The 22,629-nt window shown below is 41.4% G+C and overlaps 2 protein-coding genes across 4 annotated transcripts in view; one reads left to right on the top strand and one right to left on the bottom strand.

Moving 5' to 3' along the window:
- Positions 1 to 979: 979 nt before the first annotated feature.
- Positions 980 to 13,571, bottom strand: immp1l (inner mitochondrial membrane peptidase subunit 1). 3 transcript variants are annotated; one of them, XM_030098210.1, is made up of 6 exons: positions 13,521 to 13,571; positions 6,530 to 6,640; positions 6,335 to 6,423; positions 5,992 to 6,118; positions 1,694 to 1,804; positions 980 to 1,131 (listed from the first exon to the last, which is right to left on the bottom strand). In XM_030098210.1, exons 2-6 carry the CDS (start codon positions 6,632 to 6,634, stop codon positions 1,045 to 1,047), a joined length of 519 nt encoding a protein of 172 aa, XP_029954070.1. In that variant the 5' UTR covers positions 6,635 to 6,640; positions 13,521 to 13,571; the 3' UTR covers positions 980 to 1,044. The 3 variants fall into 3 exon arrangements, with proteins under 3 accessions (XP_029954070.1, XP_029954061.1, XP_029954078.1); XM_030098201.1 differs by having other exon boundaries at positions 6,530 to 6,651; positions 13,524 to 13,565; XM_030098218.1 differs by lacking the exon at positions 13,521 to 13,571 and adding an exon at positions 7,850 to 7,882.
- A 126-nt stretch (positions 13,572 to 13,697) lies between these two features.
- The window catches only part of elp4 (elongator acetyltransferase complex subunit 4), a 52,006-nt gene continuing 43,074 nt past the window's right edge, over positions 13,698 to 22,629 (top strand). The window contains exons 1-4 of the mRNA XM_030085871.1: positions 13,698 to 13,879; positions 15,365 to 15,400; positions 20,454 to 20,575; positions 21,691 to 21,825. Coding sequence (XP_029941731.1) covers positions 13,702 to 13,879; positions 15,365 to 15,400; positions 20,454 to 20,575; positions 21,691 to 21,825 — 471 coding nt within the window. The 5' untranslated portion in view covers positions 13,698 to 13,701. The remainder of the gene's footprint in view (positions 13,880 to 15,364; positions 15,401 to 20,453; positions 20,576 to 21,690; positions 21,826 to 22,629) is intronic.

Consider the following 22,629-nt stretch of genomic DNA (forward strand, 5'->3'; position numbering starts at 1 on the left):
AATTTGTGTTGGGAGGACTGCTCGAGGCTTCAGACAGTTTATGTGGCATGCTGGTGTTTGGACTGTATCTGGAGCCCAGCTGGAGATCACATTTTCAATAACATATTATCGGCTTGATTCTAAATGAAAGTACCTTTAAAATTAAAGATGTGCAGCTAATACTCTTTTTTTTATATACTCCACAGTGCTTTTATCTTCGTGCACTACAGTATCCATTTTTCACAGAATCCTTTTTCCCAATAACGGACACCATATTTACATGTTTGGTTGCTGCAGGAAGCTGACAATAATGCTGTCTTGTGCATGTAAAGTTACTTAGAATCACACACACACACACACACACACACACACACACACACACACAACTGGTGAGTGAGGGCCTTACTAAGTGCATATTAATATTGTATGGTTAAATGGGAAATGTTAACATTTCTTTCAATTGCTGCGGCAGCCTTATTAAATATTAAACGCGCACATAGTTTTTGTTTCAGCATAATACCAAGAAAGCGTACACACAAAATTAATAACATCTTTTTGAGGCAATGACATAAGTCATTTTAGAGATTGTTCTTTGAAAATTGAGACCAAGACATTTTTATTTGCAAACACGTTGGGATTTAAATATAAAAACAATCTAGAATTGAAATCAAGACGTGACCTTTAGTCAAAATTTGCCCTTGAATTTAATTTTAAATGTAGTTATTTGCACATCTTTTCACTGAATGAGTGCAAACCCGGGCATAAACAAAAATTGTGTGCATCTCATCATTGTCTATTCTGCCATTAGCGGCTCCACAGAGACACAGCTTTACTCACTGCTCACGCAATGCTGATCCTACAGTGCTGCACAGCTACAATGAACACACCGTCAGTCCCAGATGTCAAGTGCCTGACAGTTAGAAAACAGCACAATTAATAAAGGATGTATGAATGTGAAGTGTTCAGCCCTTAAAAAAAGAAACACGCTTTCTATTCAGGGTCTAATAAATATCAGTTTTATTTAAAAATCAATACAAACAATGATAGCAAAGCTAAATAAATGACTTAATTTGAGTCAGAGTCACTCGGAGTATCAGTGATGCGTTTGGTTGGGCTTTCACTCAGGGTCCCAAAATTATGTGGTGGCCAGAGCTGCAAAGGACAAAGGATATACAGAAACAAAGGGTTAAAAAATATGCTTGTAACCCTTATGTTCAAACCCTAACTTCAGATTTTGGACATATGCCAATATGGCTCTTAAAGATGCAAATGACTTAATAAAAGGTTCTGTTATTTCATCATCTGTCATAATTGGGCCTCCAGTGGAGTGCCTCGGTCCAATCGGATGGACAGAAGGTTGGCTGACCTGTTTCCGGGGTCGTGGCTGCTATGACATCCAGTGACATGACAACATAGCAGAAAGGAAAGCTAGACAATATGTTATCCAGGCTTTGGTCAATCAGAAACACTTGCTTTGAACTTCCAACTGACTCGCATCCCTGAATTGTGGCTAAAAAAAAAAAAAATGTCATATTGGCCCCATAGTTTTTAATTTATTCAACAGCTTTCACCAAACCTTCACCGCTCAGTTAGGAGCTTAAGTCTCAACATGAGGAGGTTTCTATGGGAGAGCCGACTAAAACTAGCTTTTTAATTTAAAGAAAAAAATCCTTTATATTTATATAAGTGAGAATATGTAGAGCTCCCTCATTACCTTCAAGCAAACACGCCCTCGGATGAGCGCATAGGGAACTGGGCCATAGTTCCTTGAGTCAGTGGAGTTCCTCAGGTTATCACCTTCGAGCCACACATGGCCTTTTGGAACCTAAAACACAGAGCGGGCAGAAATCATGATGGTGTGGGCAGCTCCACTGTGAAGTACAGGAATCTCACGTCAGAGACCCTGATCAACTTTAATGTCAAACAGCGAGTTGAGTCTGTAGCCAGAATCTTACCTTTACCCCACCCACTTACAACCCCCCCCGACACACTGCCGCAGCCTTCCCTCCCTCCTCATCTTAACGCCGACCTGCCTGTCCCTCTTTAACCCCGCACCGTCTTAGGAGAGGGGTCATGGGTAACGGGCAGGGTCGGGGGGTGGGGGGGATTTAGAAGAACTTCAAACAGGGTCATTAGGCTGTTGGCCGAGATCTGCACCCCTCTTGCACAGGGAGGGCAAAAGCAGAGAGGGGCCTGAGATAGCTGGGCAGAGAGAGGAGCAGGAGAGGGAGAGCGAGCGAGAAAGGGAGAGAACGGGAGCGAGGGCTAGGCTGCGGCTAGCAGCAGTGTCCAAGGGTCTCCACCGCGGTCCGACCTGCCAGTGGGGTGGTCATCCAAGCAGGCTCTAATTCACAGTGACACCAATTATGATTAATCTCATCACTTTAGGAGAGTAGGCTTGTCAAGGCCCTAATTAAGTGCGCTGTCCCCCCTATATGTGCAGACAGGATCAACAACACATTATATTGTCATAATGGGCATCACAATCCACGGGTCTATTTTTGTGTTGCCTAACTTTTTAACGGTGAAAAGTCCTCTGGAGGAGAGCGAATAACGTGAAGGAAGAAAAATATTATCTGCATCGGGATGACGTCACCTCTAGTGTTCCTCCGCCCGTATTCCTCCTCATTCCCCATCAGCCGGCGCTCCCTGATTAGAGCCTTCAGTCCGACTGTGGGACGCTGCATTTCATTTCATATTTGATAATTGAGACAGATGATGTGACATAATCACAAGCCAGTGACACGTTGACCTAACATGAGGTAAACAACTCGCTGAATAACAACGACACAAATGAATATCATTAAAGGAGTCATCTGAGAACCATATGTCAGCATGCTGGATTCTCACCATTACACCTCATTAACATGGTAACATATGCTGGCTCCCAAGCACAGGAAGAAGAAACACCACCGTTTGTCATCTGCCACACTAGAACCCCTCTTTTCTTCTCATCAGCCAAATATGGCGAAAGCACAACAAACATAAAACTACTTCAATAGCAAGGCACAGCCTTTTAACAGGCAAACAGGACCCTTTGGGTTCTGCTATGGACGGCGAACGTTCCTGCAGATCGCTCACATTCACATCGAACCAGATTTTGTCTTGAGTCCCATAAAACAGATGACTTCATTTAGAAACTCCAGCCGGAGTGAAAAGAATAGAAATAATTAAAAAAAAAAAATGCTTAAAGGATCAGCCAGACAGGATTTCAGAAACAAGGAGAAAGTGAAGCGGTCTGAAACTTGACCTGCGAGCTGCGGCTGACAGGAGCTCGAAAGCTTAAGCAGATCACCTTACAAGTCACAGGTGTATGGCCAAGAAAAGAAAGCGGTTCATCCCAGATAAAAACCACGTCATAATGAACTTTGTACGACTTCATTTTCAAAACACAATTAATCATAAATTCAAGTCCTAGTAAACTACAAAAAAAGTCTGTGACTTCTTTGGCTCATCACAGGTTGTTATTTATGTAACAAGGCATTACAGCAGTCATCATTTTGGCACAGATTGAGATCGACATGTCTAATTCTGACAGAGGAGGAACTGAAACCATCATTGACATGTCATTTACAACCACATATATTTCCAAACATCTGGGTTGCCCAACACTACGCCCTGAGACGAGGAGCCGCTTTGATCTGCTCTGTCGACGACTCTGATTTGACGGATGGTAAAGTCTGCGCCCGTCCTGCGGCTGCTGGTTGGTTCGACGCCGGGCATTGTTTACCTGTCAGAGACCTGTCGAGGAGAGCCGAAACTGGAGCTCCCTTCGCCGTGGAGGTGTGTTGTTTAACACTTTCACAATTACAGTGCTCATTATGTTAACATGATTGGGGTGGAAATTCATGTTCAGCTTAATACAGGAATAATGAGTTCATTTCTCACCGTGTTGCTCTGTCTATCTTTACTGCAGAGAACAGGATGTATGAAGACATTTCATCTCTCCCATGTCGCTTTTCTTTCTTTTGCTCTCTCCGATATAATATTAGGGATCAAGTGTCATTGTTTTGACACAGTAACGCAGACACAGAAATGATTCCTAAAAGGTGACAGGGTAATTAGCCTGTTGTTGAATCTTCGAGGGTGGAGAGCCCCTGTCTGTCTGCCTGAACAAAAAAACAAAGTGATGACAGGGTCTAACACCACCTTCGAAAATCCAGCTTTACAGATCCACCCAAAAAGTCTCACAACAACACATTAATCACAAAAACACATTATTTTTTTCCAAGAGGGACTTAAAAAAAAACTCCCTCTAGGCGCCCTCAAAAACTACCTGAACAGTAAGTGGTTTTCTTGTTACAAAAAAAATCTGTCACACAGCGAGTTCGCTTTAACACATTTACTATGGATCATGTCACAGTCAATATGCAGAATACTTATACGAGGTAGTAGAATATCTATAGCTGAAGTAGTAGTTCATTTAAAAATTGTGTTTACTTTGTGTATCGAGTTTTCTGTGTGCTGCTTCTTTAAAGTGAAGTATACAGTACTTATTTAATATGCTGAGCATTTATTGGAATATTTTTCTCATGACTTTTTTTCCTTTGCTCCTCCTTTGTAGTCACGCATCGTACATATTACTCTCCTTACAAGACCAAAACTGTCTCATCACAGCTTTGTTTTAATGATGAATAAAAGTCTGACTTTTCTCTGATGACAAAAAACTCAAAGCTGCACAAAGACAGCCATGCTCTTCTAAACATGCCTTCTTTAGTTATAGATCCATGTGCTCTCAGCAGCACATTTCCTCATCCTGTTTAACACTTTATGCTCACTAAAGTAAATTACTTCAGTCAGTACTTCTATTACTGCGTTTTCCGACACAATTGACTAAAGAATAAAACAGGAGTATGGTAAAGAGTGCCACACAGCAGAGTAAATTGTAATCTATTGAACAGCTTACTCAGTACTCAAATAAAAGTAAATGAAAGTGATTAATATAGAAGTCTTTCGGTGTCATCCGACTTGTAAGCGACACCTATGTAAATGTTGTAGCTCTCCCCCTAGTGGTAAGTTAAAAGATGACCCGATCTGAGACGTCTGTCAACGCGCTCTGCAACTACAAATCACAGTGCAATGATGCCGCCTCTTACAAGTTCAGTCCTCTGCATGTTGGAGGTGAGGCTTGTGGAAGAGGAAGCCTATTTATTTCCTTTTGTATTTGAGGAATGCCGCTTACAGGCTTGGCCTTGCGCTATGTCTCGCTGAACTCATTCGCCAGCCTGCTCAGAGTCTATAAAATACACAGTAAATTCAAAAACATGCAACATAAACACAATCTTTGGTTTGGGGGCGTAAGTATACGCACACACGCACGCAGACACACGGAGACAAGGAGACACACACATACACACACACACACACACACACACACACCCCTCCTCCCACCCATCAGTCTGTCCATTCGGCTGGCACTAACTCTAACAGGCTTCAGAGAGATTGCAGGCCTGAGCTGTGGGTGTTGGGTAGAGTAGTAATAGAAAAGCAATGACAGTGGTTTCGGCAGCAGAACCCCTGTTCACTCTCGGGTTTTATCACTGTTCTGAGGAAATATAGGTGTTGTCAAAAGCTGATATTTTGACCAATGACACAAAATGGATGTGTGTGGTCTAAAATGTAAACAACAATGATAGTATGGAGACAGTGGTGTGCGCACAAAGGGAAAACTGAGAGACGGTTTGCATTATGCATGGAAATTCAGTTTGTCATTTTGGGGTGAAACAAACTATCGAGTGTTTTGTTGTAAACACATTCTTCATTCATCCATTCTCCTTTTCTCTGTACGATATATATAAATATATTTATTTTTAACCTTTTTTTGTCTTTTTAAAGAGCGGTGGGAGTTTGAATCGCAACAGGAAAAACCACTGCTAGAAACCTTACTTGGTAAAGCAAGTTGTCAGAGAATGGAAAAAAAGGTGGCTGGAAAAAAATCCACACCTTCAACGAGTATATTACAAAAAAATGTATATGGTTTCAATAAATGATACATGATGTTATTATACTTACATATGTGTGGGTTTTGAAGAAGTCTGATGGGGAACTTGTGCAGATCTTGTCTCCCTCCAGTCCAATTACTCTTTTACAAATGTTCATATTGGGGTCGAATGGACTCTTTGCTATTACTATATCACCCCTGCAAAGAAAACAGAAGCACCTCATTTATGGCAGGCAAAATAACAGACAATTTGAAATATATGAGAAGCATATTTGCAGAAAAAAATAGATTATATCATGAATGAATCATAAATGTGGAGTGAGGTGACCTATCGACATCCCAGAGAGTAATTGTAGGGCCTGAATTTTACTCATTGATGGGTAAACTCATATGATTCAAAAGACTGGAACTTACTTTTGTATTTTACAAAGATGACGACTCATCCGTTCAGAGAAGACAACGTCGTGGTTGACAATAGTGGGCTCCATGGATGGACCTGAACACTGAAGAAAAATGCCAAAAAGGGCATGTTTATCATTTTTATGTGAAGGTGAATAAGTCTAATTCGTGGAAAAATGAGAAAGAAAATTGTTCATGCACAATACGTACCACCACAAATTCCCCGATGTATTCGAAGGCACAATGTGCGATGCATCCATACTGAACCGTGTAGCCCACAAAACCGAGGGTCTTCCACAGCACATTGTGAAACATCTCCACCTACAGAACAGAAGCAAAAAACATGGGTTATGGCATTGTGAATGTCTGATCCATTTATGGTTGGCTTATGTTCATTGTAAGGTCTATAAAAAAAAAAAAATGTTTGCGGTTGAATCCTTAAAGGTGTGGACAAGGTTGTTCCAGTTGGCCTACTGCTAACATGGCACAATCCCTGGTGTTTCATTCTCAGAGGCTGAGCAGTCGGTTCACACCACAAAACTGGCCTGAACTTTGACCCTGAGTAGCACGCACCAATCAACACCTCGCGCTCAGGTGACGGACAAACACAGAAGCTGTGACACATCCAGCCAAGCAGCTCCGCACTGTCCGCGGCCAGTCCCTGACACTGTGCCGTCTCAACTAGAATCACAATCATGAGTGGAGTTATCAACTTCTGTCAGCACCATAGAAACGCAAAGACACCCCGAGCGCCCGACAACTAAATGCCCTGCAAACACTGCCTCATGAACACAAACAAGGACTGTCCATGTGTCCTCTCAGCAAACATCCCATCCACACGCAGGTTATTGACTTTTACTCAAGCTGCAACCTGTGGGCTGAACAGGGGAAAGTAAGCCAGTATTTACACACTGTCAAGCAGAGTGCACACATGGACACACACACACGCACACACACCAGCAAATACACAAACAAGAAGTATATAACAATAGATACCGCTTGGCTTAGATGTTAGGCTGCACTTCAAACATTTTCTTTTAGCTCAGGCTGCTGTCCTGCCAGTCCACCACAGGCTAAAGAAATATTTTCCTCCATCTCCCTTATTCCTTCTGTCTCTTTCTCTCTCCATGTCTTCTCTCCCTCCCAGGGTATTATTAACCAAAGCAAGCAGAGCGGAAACCAAAGCCCCAAATCCTCAGAGCTCTGGGAATGACTTCCCAAAGATGGACAAGGATTAGACCCCCAATTTCTCCCTTGCCCCACCACCTCCATCCCCTTTCTCCCCAGGTTCCCAACAGACTGGGTGTCAGGTGGCTCTCCGAGCTCTGCCAAAGGTGTTACCCCTAATCCCATTACCCCCCTCTACTCTCCTCTCTCACTCTCGCACACACACACAATGTTCTCTCATTCAGTCCAGCTACACTTCACCTATTAAACCCTCTATCTATTCTTTCATCCCAAGCATGGTTTGTCTCTTTGGCCCATTCGCCATCCTTTCTGATCCAGAAAAGACCAACTCCATCCCTTCACCTCCTTGTGTGCCGCCTCTCTGCTTCCTCCCTCTGTTCCCAGATCACCCCTGGCAACCCTCTACTTTTCAGCGTTCCTGCAAATGACAGAAGTTGAGCAGGTGAAGGGGGACATACATAAACTCAGCGCAGGGCCCGAATGGAGTGCCCCTTTCTGGTAGCAGGCTGTTCTGGTCTCTTGTTCTGTACCACAGGAACTATAAAGTCAGTCTTCACCCCAGCTGGTGCAATAACACCTCTGGCCCAATAATTCCTCTGTTGGGAAGCGAGTGGTCTAAAGGTTAATGTGAATCTCAGGTCTGCTCTGAGGCAACAAGTTCCTCTCTATTTCTCTTTCTCCCAACCAACTCCGCCAGTATCCCTGTCGCTGCCGTGGAGTAATGCACCCTCAGACATGATCTTTCATGTGCTCCTCCTTCTGCTACACTGGGGACCAGGAATCTTTGTTAGCACTTTTTCGCAAAGCACAGTGGACAGCCTCCTGTACAGCTGCCCTCATATCTCTGTTTCATCGGCCCCCTCCATTCCAGCATGCATTCATCATAGGTAGGGATTAAGGGACTTTGCATAACAAGATCACACGGCCAGTGACTGATATCAAGAGAGTCCATATGCAGCCGCCTGGTTTTCTGAGGCACCCTCTGTCATTGATAGTGTGTGTGTGTGTGTGTGTGTGTGTGTGTGTGTGTGTGTGTGTGTGTGTGTGTGTGTGTGTGTGTGTTTGTGTGTGATGGTGTGTGAATGCTGACAGACAATGGCATTACCTATGTGTTTTATAGAAAGTATATATGCGAGCTGCAGAAACTCCTTTGGGATTCAGAATGAGCTGGACATCCTCAGAGACCTCTGATTGGATCTTTATTACCTCTAATACCCCTGGGCAAAGAGTCAGGCGACGCACACGATCGCTTGTCCATAATGCCAGGTGCATGGTTGTGCTGGGGGATACCAACATTAATTGAAAGCTGTACTACAGCTGTAAATTAACACAAAGTCTCTCCGTTAATCCAGGATTACACGCCAAACATGTTCATGGGAAAACAATGAGAAGTCAGCGCAGCGCTCCCAGCAGAACCATCTGTGGCCACATCCCTCCTGGAGTCACAGCACAGCACTACAGTGGGGAAAAAAGGGGGATCCCTAATGAATAGATGTCGATGGAAACATTTCATTGTGTATTTAACTCCGTGATCCTCTTACAGAGGGCGAATTGTTCACTCAGGGGAACAAAAAAAAACAAAAAAAAACCAAGTCAATACTCAGGAGATTGTTTTAAAATATAAAATAAATACTGAAGGGACTTCTTCTAAATAAATTTACTCAGGGCAGTGTGAAGGTAAATTTGAAAGTAGTCTAAAATACAGCAAAAAAAAAAAAGCTGTTAAATTTCTGTCAGCAGTTTCATCGCAGTTGGATTAGAAGATGTGACTTTGCTTTACGATTCAAACATTGAAAAGGTTTTGATATTTAAGAAACGTATGATCAAGATGGACAATAAAACATTATGCAAGACATTTTTAGAGGCTACTAAGGTAGGTGACAATTAAAGAGGTCATTTATTGAATAAAATATTTATAAAATGGAAAGCCTAATAATTTTTTACTTGAATACACTAATAATCCTCCTTGCATTAAGTTAGAATTTAATAATTACATTAGTTTAAACCTGTTCACTGTACAGAAATCACACAAAAATTAAAACCAGTAGTAGCAAATCAAAATTGACATCTAATTAAATACACATTATAGAAGCCATGTGGAAATATTCAGAAAAGAATTACTGCCACTGGTCTCGAGAGGTTTGACCCTGCCTTGGCTGACTGGCGTTAATTGATATACATGACCAGTCTATTAGAACCACAAAGAGAATTTCAATCCAAACAGCACACAAGGGCCTTGCAGTGGACTTCTTACACAACTAAATTAGGAAAACATGGGCTGAGAGAGAACTGGGCAACAGGGGGGCTAAGAGGCTTACGAGGCCCTTGTCAGATATTCCTCTTCTCCCTGAGGATCCCAGATGGAGAGGAATATGGAGGCGCAGGCACACCAGAGCGGGGACGAATCCCACCTCTGATGTCTTCCTCTGGGCAGCAGAAGGCAGGGGAGGGTTGGGGTTTGGTCCTGTTGCGCAGAGCTTGGTTTGATCTTAATGTGAGCTATGAAAAGGCAGAGGTTTGGATACTGGGGGGTCTGTTTCAACTATCAGCGCAATCAGAGATAATCCTCCTGATTTAAACGCAGACACCTGGCTGGATGGAGAGCGACAGATGTAAAAGTCCCAGTCACATAGTGCTATGTCCAGCCCCCAATTCTCCAAGGCCTGTTTTCTATCACAGACTTAAATGAAGAGACTGATCTCCATATTGCTCTTTTCATTGTTGCTAACGGCAACACAGCCGTGAAACAGCTGAGCGAGGATACTATTTGAGGAGCCGAGGATTTAAACCTACATTCAATGGGTCACCCAGAGCAAATAATAGCCAAGTGATATGAATACAACTGCTATGAATTGAAAGGAAGTGTAGGTTGACAGCGACCCCAGCCAATTACACTGAATGGAATATCAGTCACTAAGCCTTATTGTATTGACCACCAGCGATTGTGACACGCTGGCCTGGTGCTGCTGAGAGAGCCGAGAGATCTTATCTGATGTTGTATTAGATTTACAAAGGAGTTTGGGTTATGCTCTGCTCAGCCCATGGCACTGCCTAACACCCAAAAATGAGACTTCCCAGCTGTGCTTTTTTAAAGATACATGTGCCGCCGTCATGGAGGCCAAGTTAAATATGGCTCACTGTATTTATATAAAAAAAGATGAGGGGGAAAAAAAAATAAGGAAACCACAATAAAACTGTTCACAATATCTGTTGAATAATCGGGAAAGGTCCAAATTTCTAGACAAAACTATCTGCAAACAAAACCTGTTGTATACATATTGTTCTTGTAACCTTAGAATATTAGTTTTCTTTCAGTGTTAACAAAACAAATATGGTGCATTTTGATGATAATCTTGTTTCCTCCGGACACAAAATGTCAACCCGTTCTTCAACTCGTACATGGATGTCAATTTTAGACTGAAGAAACCAAAACAGCCTGACCAGGAAAACGGTGACATGTTATGACTGCTGCCATTATTTAGCTCAATCTGATACAGAGACTGATAGAAAAAACAGCCTCAGCAAAACACCTCCTTGGTAGATGATACTTTGAAAAGGAGGAAATTGGTGTTATTCTTTAAAAATCGTGCTCTGGACACACTACACTACACTCAAAAGTATGATGGAGCCCAAATGTTAAACTGAAATTAAGGACAGTTTTCAATTAAGAGGCTCAAAGCGGAGAAAGCAATGTATTTACAGAGTGTAAGCTGCATAGCTCAAGCTGACTCCTATCCTTTGAGATGCAGGGCATCTCGTGCATCTTATTTGTCCCATATAGGGTTTCCACAATGCCCAGTGTTGTCAGTCATGATATATTCCCTTGGTCTCCTGTCAGCACTTATAAATCTCAACAGGGCTGTCAAAACAGAAGGACCGTCTCTGCTGTGAGCATTTGTAAAGTGAGCAGTTGAGCAATTGCTTCCTTCAGAGCATCACGGCGTCCCGCGATCTTGTGCCGCCTCTGGCCACGCTCTCCCACACCCATCTTTTTACAGTAGTATTGAGCTTAACGCTAATCTCTCAACAGTCAATCAACCTTATTGTGGACACTGTACTGGAAAAAATAAAAAGGGCTTCCTTCCTCATATCAAAAGCTTTTCCAATTCAATGGAACAAACATTCACAATAAGAGTACAGTGAAATAATAATAGCTAGAGATGACATCAACTTAATTCATAACATGAATCGCTATGTGCAGCACATAAAAGTGCAAGGCATCCTAGAGGGCACTGCATTAACTATAGTTTTGTCTGAAAATGTCAAATTACTTTGATTTAGTTACAGTGTATTCATCCATATATTCTGTGTATTCTATACATTCTTTACATTTTAGGGGCAAACTAGACAGTGTTTTAGATTAAAATTGGTAGATATTCTATGAAATCAAATGAAAAATCTACCTTCAAAAAAATTATTTGAGGATTGTCATACATACCAGGAATCTTAAAAGCCCAAATAGGGTGCATATCACACAGAGGTTCAACCATGCATAAAGACTCAAGATAACTGCTCTGTATTCTCACATCCGTGCTGCCATCATCATTGCATGATGTTATGTCTGACAATGAAATATGCATTGAAGTCATTCAATACTTCTTGGGGGAAAAACATCTGCCATGGTCACAAAGCAAAAGTAGCAACATCAAAATAACATAAGATAAATGATAAACAATAAGGTTCCTTCATGTATCGCCTGTTCCTTTTAGGGTTCACCACGAGGATCATGCGTCTCCACCTCTCGCTCAGTATCAGCTGCACCTGACCTGGTTATTTTTAAAATGATGCCATTTCTGCTAATTTCTGATGAAATATCAGCTAGTGATTGCAATAAATTGTTATTTTTCATGAGAGAATATTAACTCATTTGTATCTACAGAGTAACAACAAAACTCAATAAAGATGACACAGAGTCAACAAAAAGCTGTCATAGTCAGTTATAAAAATGAACTGCCAGATTTGCCATTCAGTTGTAATTGGGAGTAGATCAGTAACATAACTGGGCATAGAGAGCATGCAAAGATGTGCATAAGGTAAATTGCATTTAATACATGCATACATACATGAAATGTTTAAAAAGATTCCTCATTGGAGAGGTGTGTAAAGCTAGAAACTTTCAGTACCTGCAATAGATACCTGTCAATAGAAACCTGTCAAATGGTTCAGAAACGCTGGAGAACAATCTGTAAGCATCAAGGAGAGAGGGCAAGATTGAATCCCGATGAAAGTCCTGGGGCAACACTGCTTTAAAGACAGGTGAACAAACTGGAAGTGACTGGAAACTACTGCATGACCACACTGATCATCCAAAGAAAAAAAAAAACAGTGAACGTCACCAAAGTGTTGCAGGTGAATCACACCCTTCCTGTTGAACATGATGACCTATGCTGGTCCAAAAGAGTTGGCATTCCTCTTTGAAATCTCTTGCAATTATTCCCCACACTTTTCACCCATTTAGAGGCTGCTGTGACACAAATGGGGGATGTTTTGTGGCCTCCCTTGACAACTCAAATTAAATGTGTAACAACCAACAAAGTTAAAATGAATTACAGTTTTTCATTGAATTATAAATGGTCTTTCTTACATCTCATGTGCTGTCAGTGTTTTATTGTTCCATTGTGATAAAAACAGTTGATTTATCAGTTAAATCCATGTTTTGCCACAATAGATTTTTAAGAAACTAGAATAGAACTGAACGAGTTTGACCAAAAAAAACAGTAAAAGAGTAAACATGAAGGTCAGATTGTGACTTATTAAACTGTTATTTAAAGATATAACAGAAAAACGGAGCGAATGAGGAGAAGGCAATCTTTTGTATAACATTATCCTTACTCTCGAATGAACGAACAAGGTCATGAGCACGGAAAACGGCACAAACAGCAGCCTCTGGGAAGTAAAACACTGTCTGTTTATTGGAAATCACATCTGCGGAAGTTTTTAATTAAACTCAATGAGTCTGACTCAAAAAGCAGGTAATAACGTGTAATAATAGGCTGAAGTTAAAGTTACTCACCACCGTGTGGACTCACTGCTCCGACCACGCACTCACCATAACAAATTCAACTTCCGGCTGACAGCGTCCAGGGGTCGCCTCATTACAAGCGCTCCTCTCATTGGTTTAACTCCAACAAGATCGCTTCTGATTGGCTGATACGCGACAAAACGTTACCAGGCGTCACGGCGCTACAAGCAGCATGGCGGCTCCCATGGACGGTGTGGGTAAACATCCAGCAGAGCTTCCACCAGTCAATAGCACAAGTTTCCAGAAGAAAACAAGGAGCAGGTTAATCTCCATACCCGGCACCAGACCCTCGGTGCAAAATGGACAACTGTTAGTGTCGACCGGCGTCACGTCGCTCGACTATCTGCTCGGTAAACGACGCGCTAAGCTACATGGCTAGCTCAGCCTCAATGTTTTGTTGACTGGATCGGTTGAACTTTGTTGTGTCGCTGCTTGTCAGTGTTATATTGCTGTGATTCTTTTAACAATGCCACACGGATGACTGTCAATATCAGAGCCCACCACGCTTGTGTGTTTTTTTGGTTTCACATCATTGTGAAAGTCATTACTTTCTCATACTGGGGTGTAATGGTCAGTTTCCAGTGATATTCATTGATAAGGAAAGCTCTTTCAAAGTTCTCTCCCTGTTTTATCCAAACTCGTGTTTGATTAAGATTAAGATTTAGTAAAACAACTTTTATTGTAACCATGAATAAACAAGAAATAGAAATCAAGGAAACACAATGTAATGTAAAGCAAGCATACAAACTCTAATCTGAAATCTGTGCCTACATTTCTGCATACAGTATGAAGTAATTCCTCTAAAAACTCTGTTATTACGCTTAAAAAACACACTGTGCAGCCTTAAAAAAATTGAGGACATAGACATTGTGTTGACATTCAAGAAAAAAAAACTAAATAGATCTTTTGAGAGGTTATTGCACCTCAACCGTGGGTATAGTGTCTGCCCATCCATTTTCACTGCTTTATCTTGTTCTGGGTCACAGGGTGCTGGAGCCAATCCTAGCTAACTGGTCTAGAGCAGGGTACACCTGAACCAGTGGCCAGTCCATGACAGGCCAAACAGGTAGACAAGGCCACCAGCTAACTTCACATGCATATTTTTGACCTGTGGTAGACACAGGAAGAACATGCAAACATCACACAGAAAAGCCAATTCGATATTTCAACTCGGACTATCACACTGTCAGGTGAGAGTACTGCACCACTGTGCAGCATGTATAGGATCGAGATAGAGAGGTGATGTTGCAGCAACCTCAGCTGTGGAGATAATGTTAAGATGACTGTAAATTAAGCAGTTGGACTTGTGCTGATTCGCGATGTGGTTGTTAGGGATTGGTATGAAGCATACTCAGATCAGTACTTTGCATCTGCAACTATACCCAAATGAAAGTTCTTGCATTAGGTCTGTAAAAGAAAAAAAAAAATCAGCATTGATATTTCTATTCTTAAGCAAATTTGTATGAGTGACAACAGCTGAGATGCTTTTCTCCCTCTCACCACAGTGGATTGTAATCTACAGTACGTGTCTGAGATGGCTAGTTTTATACTGAACACCATCTCTCACAGAAACCTGATCTTCCAGTCATGAGTTTGCTACTCTTACCTCTGGGCTATAATTTCACCATATCTCAAGGATAAAGTACAAGGTATTAAAGTAATTGGTATTATCTGATTTCTCTTTCCCTGCTTCAATCTTTGGGAATTCTTAATAAAATAATTATACTAAGACAAAATGCCCCACAGAGTGGGTTACAAGGCAAATGTTCATAATGGGTACCTGATGAGTAACTGAGCATTTTTATTTTATTTTTATTTTATTTTTTTACACTCAGGTGGCGGGTTGGCGGTTGGAACAGTTCTTCTCATCGGTGAGTCTGTGATTTCAAATATTAAAATGAAATATTTGATCAGTCAGTGTTCCCCTCTGGTGCTTCATATTTATTCATGGTAGACCTGCTGAAAATCTTTACACCTGTATTGTGTTCTGAATTTGTCTAAATGACCTTTGTGAAAAAAACCCATTAATTTGACATGAATTATTTGAAATGTCTCTTCTCACCATCTGACCATCTCCAGCAAAAAATATCGTTTATTTCACGCTGACAATATTCTTGACATCATTTTATTAACATTTTATTAATCCTATTTCCTCACATAATAGGGGTGTTTAGTCTCTTCGTGGATGTTCCTGTTGGTTTATTGCTGCTCTTTTGCCTCGTCCCTCATTTGTTTTAGATTCTCAGTTGTGATCTTTAAATTGAACAAACATATTGAACAGTGGTTCGCTTTCTTTTTTCCCAGGAGGCCCCCCTCTGATTGTCATACGTACGTTACTTATAGGAATGCATTTAGCCCCTTATCAGAGTATCTTCATCAGTTCATGTTGTTTCCTTGACTAGGTTGGCTAATAGAATGACTTGATTTAATTTCTTTTGGAAGCTTCCTACCTGGACAAATGAGAATAGGCATAGACATTACAGTAAAGGCAAATGCTTGCAGGCACAGGCACTCTCACCCACGAAAGCAGGAGTCTTTAGAATAAAACCAATTGACAAATTATATAGTCTGCTCTAAGTTCAAGAAAGTGTCATAGTATAGTTTTCTCTGAAATCTGTAAAGTGCAACAGGACCCAGATCTCAGTTCAGAAACAACTGTGTTATAGCATGAGATCATAAAGACTAATTATATCCATAGTATTCATTTATGATATTTCACTTTTACCACTTACTTTTGGAATATTATCAAAGGATGTTTTACATTCAGATGAAGATGTACTTAAATCATTTATACTAAAAAAAAATGCTGTCAAGAAGACATGCTCTGTTTTACATCGTTAAAGCAATGATTTTTTTTTTTTAATCTATTCACCCATTTTCTTTATCTTCTCTATTCTGACTAATGTGACCTGCAGCTGAAGGACAGTATATCTCTGCCAACACCTTGTCAAAGGCAGGGAGCACCCTGGACGTGTCGCACTCATGTTTTACTTTGAGTATAGCCACGATGGAAAATGACTCTTGTCATAAACTACTGTTGATAACCTTTTGTAGCCAGTCTCTGTTTTTAGCATATATTTGAGTGTTTTGTTTTTATGCCAATACATTGACATACACTATGTCTTGTTTTGTATTCTTCGGGCCATGGAAGGATGTATCAAACCCCAATTTATGAAAAACGTCTTGCAAGACTTTCATTGTAGGTGTGTATTGCACAACTGTACTAAAGTATATAAAACTGCTATACACTGTAGTATAGTAGGTTTAACTCTCTTAATTCACATATGTACTTAGAACCAAATTTCTAGTAAAATTCATATAAGTAGTGTTAGTGGGCTGCAGCAATGTATTCCCTCTGTTCTCTGCCTTTTTGCCGTTAGCATGTCACTGCGGAACAGAACAGCAAATGTATTAATGACCTGGAGGTCTCCAGTTAGAATCCCAGGTGTTCACACTTTCACTGTGATCCTTAATTAACATTCCTCTCTGCAGATGTGTTGTAGAAGTTTTTGGAATTGCATTCAAAGCAAGTGGGTTTTCTGGGGACGTAAATGTCTCCCACTGTATTATTATTATTATTATCATTCATCATAGACTAGGCTATATGCACTGGTGGACAGTAAGGTTAAGGTAGTCATGTTTCCCCTTGAAGCTGTAATTTGTGCGTAGCCAAGGCCTATACCAACTGATGATATTGCTTTGCCCTTTAATTCATCCCCCCAATCGATGCAGGAGTCAGTGATTACACACTAATGCGTTCTTCCCTTCCATTTTGTGAATCAATGTACGGTTGGTTTCATCTGGTAATGAGAGACACAGTAAAGGTGAAATGCGTGTGTGTGCGCTCTCTTGTGTTTGTCTCTGAGAGAGCGGTGTGTATATGTGTGCGCACTGCGCTGTCTGTGTGTCTGTTTTGTTGTGTGGGAGGGTGGACGTGTCGGAGAGGGGTGGGGTGAGTTTGGAGTGTGTGTTTGTTTGTGTTTGTTTCAGGCAGTCGTCTCCTACAGTCTGCCCCTTTAGCCGTGATGGCCTGTTTGTGAGACGCAGACATAAAATTATCAGACTGGTCGTTGTCTGCCTTTGAAGTGTCTTGAGCTGTCCGTCCCGATTTGTCATCCAGAGGGGGATCAGTCCAGTATGGCTGCTGTCTGAAGATTTCTCATCTCTTCTGCTTTTTGTGATAGAAGGAAAAAAAAGATCCCCAGCACTAATGTTGAATGCATTTGATTTCAGTTCATTAGTGTAAAAACAAAAATTCTACCTATTAGGTAGGTATTCATTTTTACCCATTTGTTTTATCTTAAATCTCATTGTGGTAAAATAGAACTTAAGTGTTGAACAGTAATAATTACCACTTTTTTGACATGAAGTGCATGTCAAAAAAATACAATATAAATGTATATTTTGCCCATAATTTAACTCAAACACTCCCATTTGGTTTGGATTAATTTCACACGAGTGGAAATATTCAAGTACATTTCTGTTTCATTCTTTATGATTTGCACTTATGAATCACGAAACTCAAAAACACATTATCTAAAATTTTGATATTTTTCAGATCAGATGCTTGATTTATCTTTTGTTTTTATTGATGACCGTAATTGTCACAGTCAACATTTTACAAATGCTATACATATTTATGAACTGTATAAATAACTTTCAAACTGAAAACCTTTCAATGATGTTCAATGTTTTTGAAATGCACAAATACAGTAACTTGTATTAGGATGCTTAGCAGCGTTGGTGGAGTGAGTAAAGTAAATGTTGTGTTCCAGTCAGCTTACACATCAAGGAATGATCACAGCAGCAGTTTGTAATAAAAACATATAAAAGAACTACAAGTGACATCTGAAGACGTGCTTTCCTCTACATTTGATAGAGTGCTTTTATATAAAATAGCTGTATAGGGGTGAAATTGTGACTTTCAAATGTACTTTCTCAAAGCCATTAGTCACCGAGCAGAGATGAGCACATGTCATCTGCTCGCAAATGACAGGTCTGGTTTCAAACTGCGGGTTTTATTTTTTCAAGGAGAATGATGTCAAACATAACACACTCTCCAAACGTGAACTTTTTTAGAGACAAAGGCAGTCAGTAGTGGACACAGTGTGAGAAAAGCAGAATTGGTTGACAGATTGAAAATGAACTAATATAAATGTGATCCTGGTTTGAAGAAGGGTAACAGTGGTGGTTCAGATTTTCAGATCTTTCTTGAAATTTGTCCGATTTATTAAACGTCTGCGTTTACTGTGTCTTTTTAAATAATGTTTCATAGACCAAAGACATACAAGAGGAAAACATTCTGACCTAGATATTTTGTCTCCTCCCCCTTCAGCTTTAGCAGATATGATTCAGGACTGTACTGCTCTGTTGTTTGAAGGCAAATATATCAAAGACCTTTCCCCCTTTATCAGACCTTAGTCAGAATAAGCAAAAAAAAAAAAAACAAGAGGAAGAAAAAAATTCATCCTCTGACTGTCCAGAGTGACTGATCTACCTCAAAGATATGACCGTCCCCCCACCCCCTGTTGCTCCTATACCCCGCCACCTCCCGCCCCCTCCTCATACCCCCTGCCTCAACAGCCTAATGACTCCTGGAGGTTCCATTTGTAAGGCTCCCATAGAAACACAACCACAATAGGCCCCATCTTGAGAGGGCCCATCTGGGAGTCTTTGTGGGGCCTGCTGAAAGCCACAAAGGCCTGCTGACCTAGAAACCCATCAATAAGAGAACAGGGAGCCCCACCGACAACAAATTGAAGAGCCATGGAATTTCCTGGGCCATCCTAAGTCCGTAGGTGAGGAGGTAGACCGGGAACGTGGGAGGCTGAATTCTCCGGATGTTGGAGGATGACACGTCAGGATGTCATTCCCAAGCTGTCATCTGGATGCCCATTACCTTAAACCGTCACCGCTGCCTTTGTCCTTGTACCCACTGTTTGTCATTGTGAAGAGGGGCCTATGAAATCTTTACAAAATGGTGAATGTGACAGGAAGCAGCAGCAGCATGCTGGGCAGAGTTATGTGCCCTGCTCAGTTGGGTTTCATGGTGATGATGCGGGCTTTTTTTTTTTCTTCTTCTTCTTCATTTCATTGTGTGTTTGCGGTGTGGAAAGTCAGGTGGCTGCTTTGTGTTCGATGATAAATGATAATTTGAGGAAAGTATGTTTTGTGAGTGGACGTATTTGTCAGGCTTTATTCAGTGGTTGAGCCACCACTGGATAAGTCTGTAATGTCATCCCTCAAAACCGATTTCCCCTGTGCAACTTACTCTGTATAATGATGATCTGATGGGAATGACACTAGAAACCTACTAGTGAAAGAATGTCAATGCCATCAAAATGCAATCATAAAGCAGAAAGACTCAAGTGAACCACATGTCAGGAAGCATTTTGAAGGCATATACTATCTTATCTTACTCCTGCCCGCTCTCGTCAATCGTCCTGACAGCCGAGGTACTTTTTCCGTTCGGTGGGAGGGGTCAGGTGAATGCTTTAAGGCAGGTGTCTCATGCTCACCTCCCCTGCTACTTTGGGACATGATAGGTCGAAGTGGACAGGGATACTGTTAGTACCCTAACGAGAGAGCGGAGGATGTCATCTCCACTTTAATAGACGAATCACACTGCAACACCTATTTATCAGTGCCATGTCAGTTACCACCTTCTCTGTTTCCTACAAAAGGTACCCAGACTGGGGTCCTTATATCGATTATAGATGGCAGCTGTGATGCAGTCATGCACTGCTGCAGTGTTTGCCCGTATAGGGAATCGTAAAGGAGGTAATAAGTAATGAAAGACTTGACGTCCATAAAGCCGAACTTCACTGTAAAATCTTTTTGTTGTTGGATGTTTCACATAAAGAATATGGCATTGGACAATCAAATTCAGATCATTTTTGTTTTGTTTGTTTGTTTCCTTTTCAGAGGAAGACCGGTATGATAGCTACTCTCGCATGATCTTAAAGTACTTCCTGGCAGAAGGAGTGGTGTGTCAGCACAAACTTTTTGTGGCATCGGCTCAAGATAACCCCGAGGACATTTTACAGGTATGAGCCGTGATGTGTTCTGTAACATCTGAAGCTGAGGATGAAAGTTTGTGGTACAAGAGGATAAAGTCATATGCATTGAAAATACTTCTTTTTTTTTTTTTTTTGCAAGATTTAGTTGGGAAAAATGATAGTTGTCAAAGCAGACACGAAACTGCCTTTAGAAGTCATGTTTTGTCACATTTCCTGTCATACAGTTCTGGGAGACAGCTTTCTTCAGCATGTGTGAGGGTCAGAAGGGCTATCGCAGAGGTCGAGGGTGGCATGGTTGTGGCATTGTTGAAATGTTTACCGCCGCATCACTTTGTGAAGAGGGCCGCAGCCCCAGAAGCTGACTGCCACCCAGCATACAGGAGGAGGGCCTCTCTCGCGCTGATTGATAGTGGGAGGGGTCATCGCCTCACCCCCTCTTTACATATCAAAGACTTATTAGGGGAAGGACTCCCAATGGGGATATATCACGTCATTTAATGTTTTCACAGCTACATTTGCAGTATGCTAATCTTCACATGCTAGGTCACACTTTATGCAGTACATTAACACAAACAAATAAATCAGCTGAGGAGGGGAAGCCAGTGTCAGAAAGGAAAAAAAAAAGATGAGTTGTGAACACATTGTTTGTTACATAACAGTTTGCTTAAGTTAACTTAACAATTGTTCTTTTTTTCCTAATGTGTTTTGAATCAACGCTGTCTTTATACTTTATTGCTAAATACCTTGAGGAAACATTTGTGCTCGTTGCACAAAGCTCCCTCACTTTGCCTGCACATTCATGTACATTAATAAAGTGATCTGCTGTTCATTTACAATTTTTGCTCCCAATAAAACCAGACTTTTCTGAGATAGGTATTTTACATTATTGTGTCATGACAAGGTTCATTGAACTCTTTTTCATGCACCTAAAGAATACTTAAAAAACACTGATATATTTCTTTATGTCCAGGTTGTCAAGTTAAGGTCAGAACCAGGTGCTCCTTCATAAACTGGTCTTCATTTTCTTATGAAACTGTAGCTGTGTCTGCTTGGAAAGTAACTGTGAGACTCTTAATTGCGGACATCTGGTTCAAACAGTATATTTTCATTGTCTGAGTTCATTGTACTTTTATATCATACAGGAACTCCCGTCTCCTATCTTGGATGATGTTGCTATCCCCAAGGTGGTGGAACAGCCTCGACTGCCATGTGAGCCTCAGGACAGGTTGGATGCCATGAAAATTGCTTGGCGCTATCAAAATCTCCCCAAAGTCCAGGTATTCGGATGGATTTATATGTTGATCATCACCATCTCTCAATGCAGTTATTACAGCCTTTTTCCAGTATACATTAAGATAGATTACTTTGTGATAGTCTGCTGTTATGAGAGGTTCAGCATGTGTCACTATTAATGATGGTATGAGAATGGACAGCACTGGCCCTCTGGTCTCAGTAGTTTGGCAATTGTCTCGACCACTAAATCCATCAGCTTCTAAACTCCTTTGTGGAGTGAATGAGGCCTCAGCCTCTCTTTTCAGAGTTGGACCAGATTACTCACACTTAGCTGGCAATAGGTAGGGCTTTTCAGTTGTCCCCAACTCACATACACACACACACACACAGGCACGCACACACACACGCCTGCACCCCTGCTTAGCCTGGGAAACAAGAGTACTTCGCAGCCTGAGCATTGACATGTCTGCTCGATCAACCCCATGACCCAGACCTGCGCCTCTGTCTTCTCCCAAATCCCTGCTTTTCCCCCTGCTAGGGTCGGCAGCCCTACACTCTTTCTTCCGCTTTGAGGAGAGGTGACCCTCCCCTTCTACTTCTCTGCAGTCTACCCCCGTCGGTCTGTAATCCATATCGCTATGTGGATTAACAGCACAGTGTATCCCTGGGGATCCTCTCCCTCTTTCTCTCCTCCCTGGAAACTTCTTTATATCTGTGTCCTTTCCTCACCTCTCCCCCTTCCCCTGTAAAATCGTCTTTACAAACCACTAGTAAGCCCCACCAGAGGATTTGCATCCCAAATTCGCCCCCAGAGTCAGCGCTTACTTTCCCCTTACACACACCTCTCC

This window comes from Salarias fasciatus, chromosome 1, assembly GCF_902148845.1.
Source record: "Salarias fasciatus chromosome 1, fSalaFa1.1, whole genome shotgun sequence".
NCBI lineage: Eukaryota > Metazoa > Chordata > Actinopteri > Blenniiformes > Blenniidae > Salarias > Salarias fasciatus.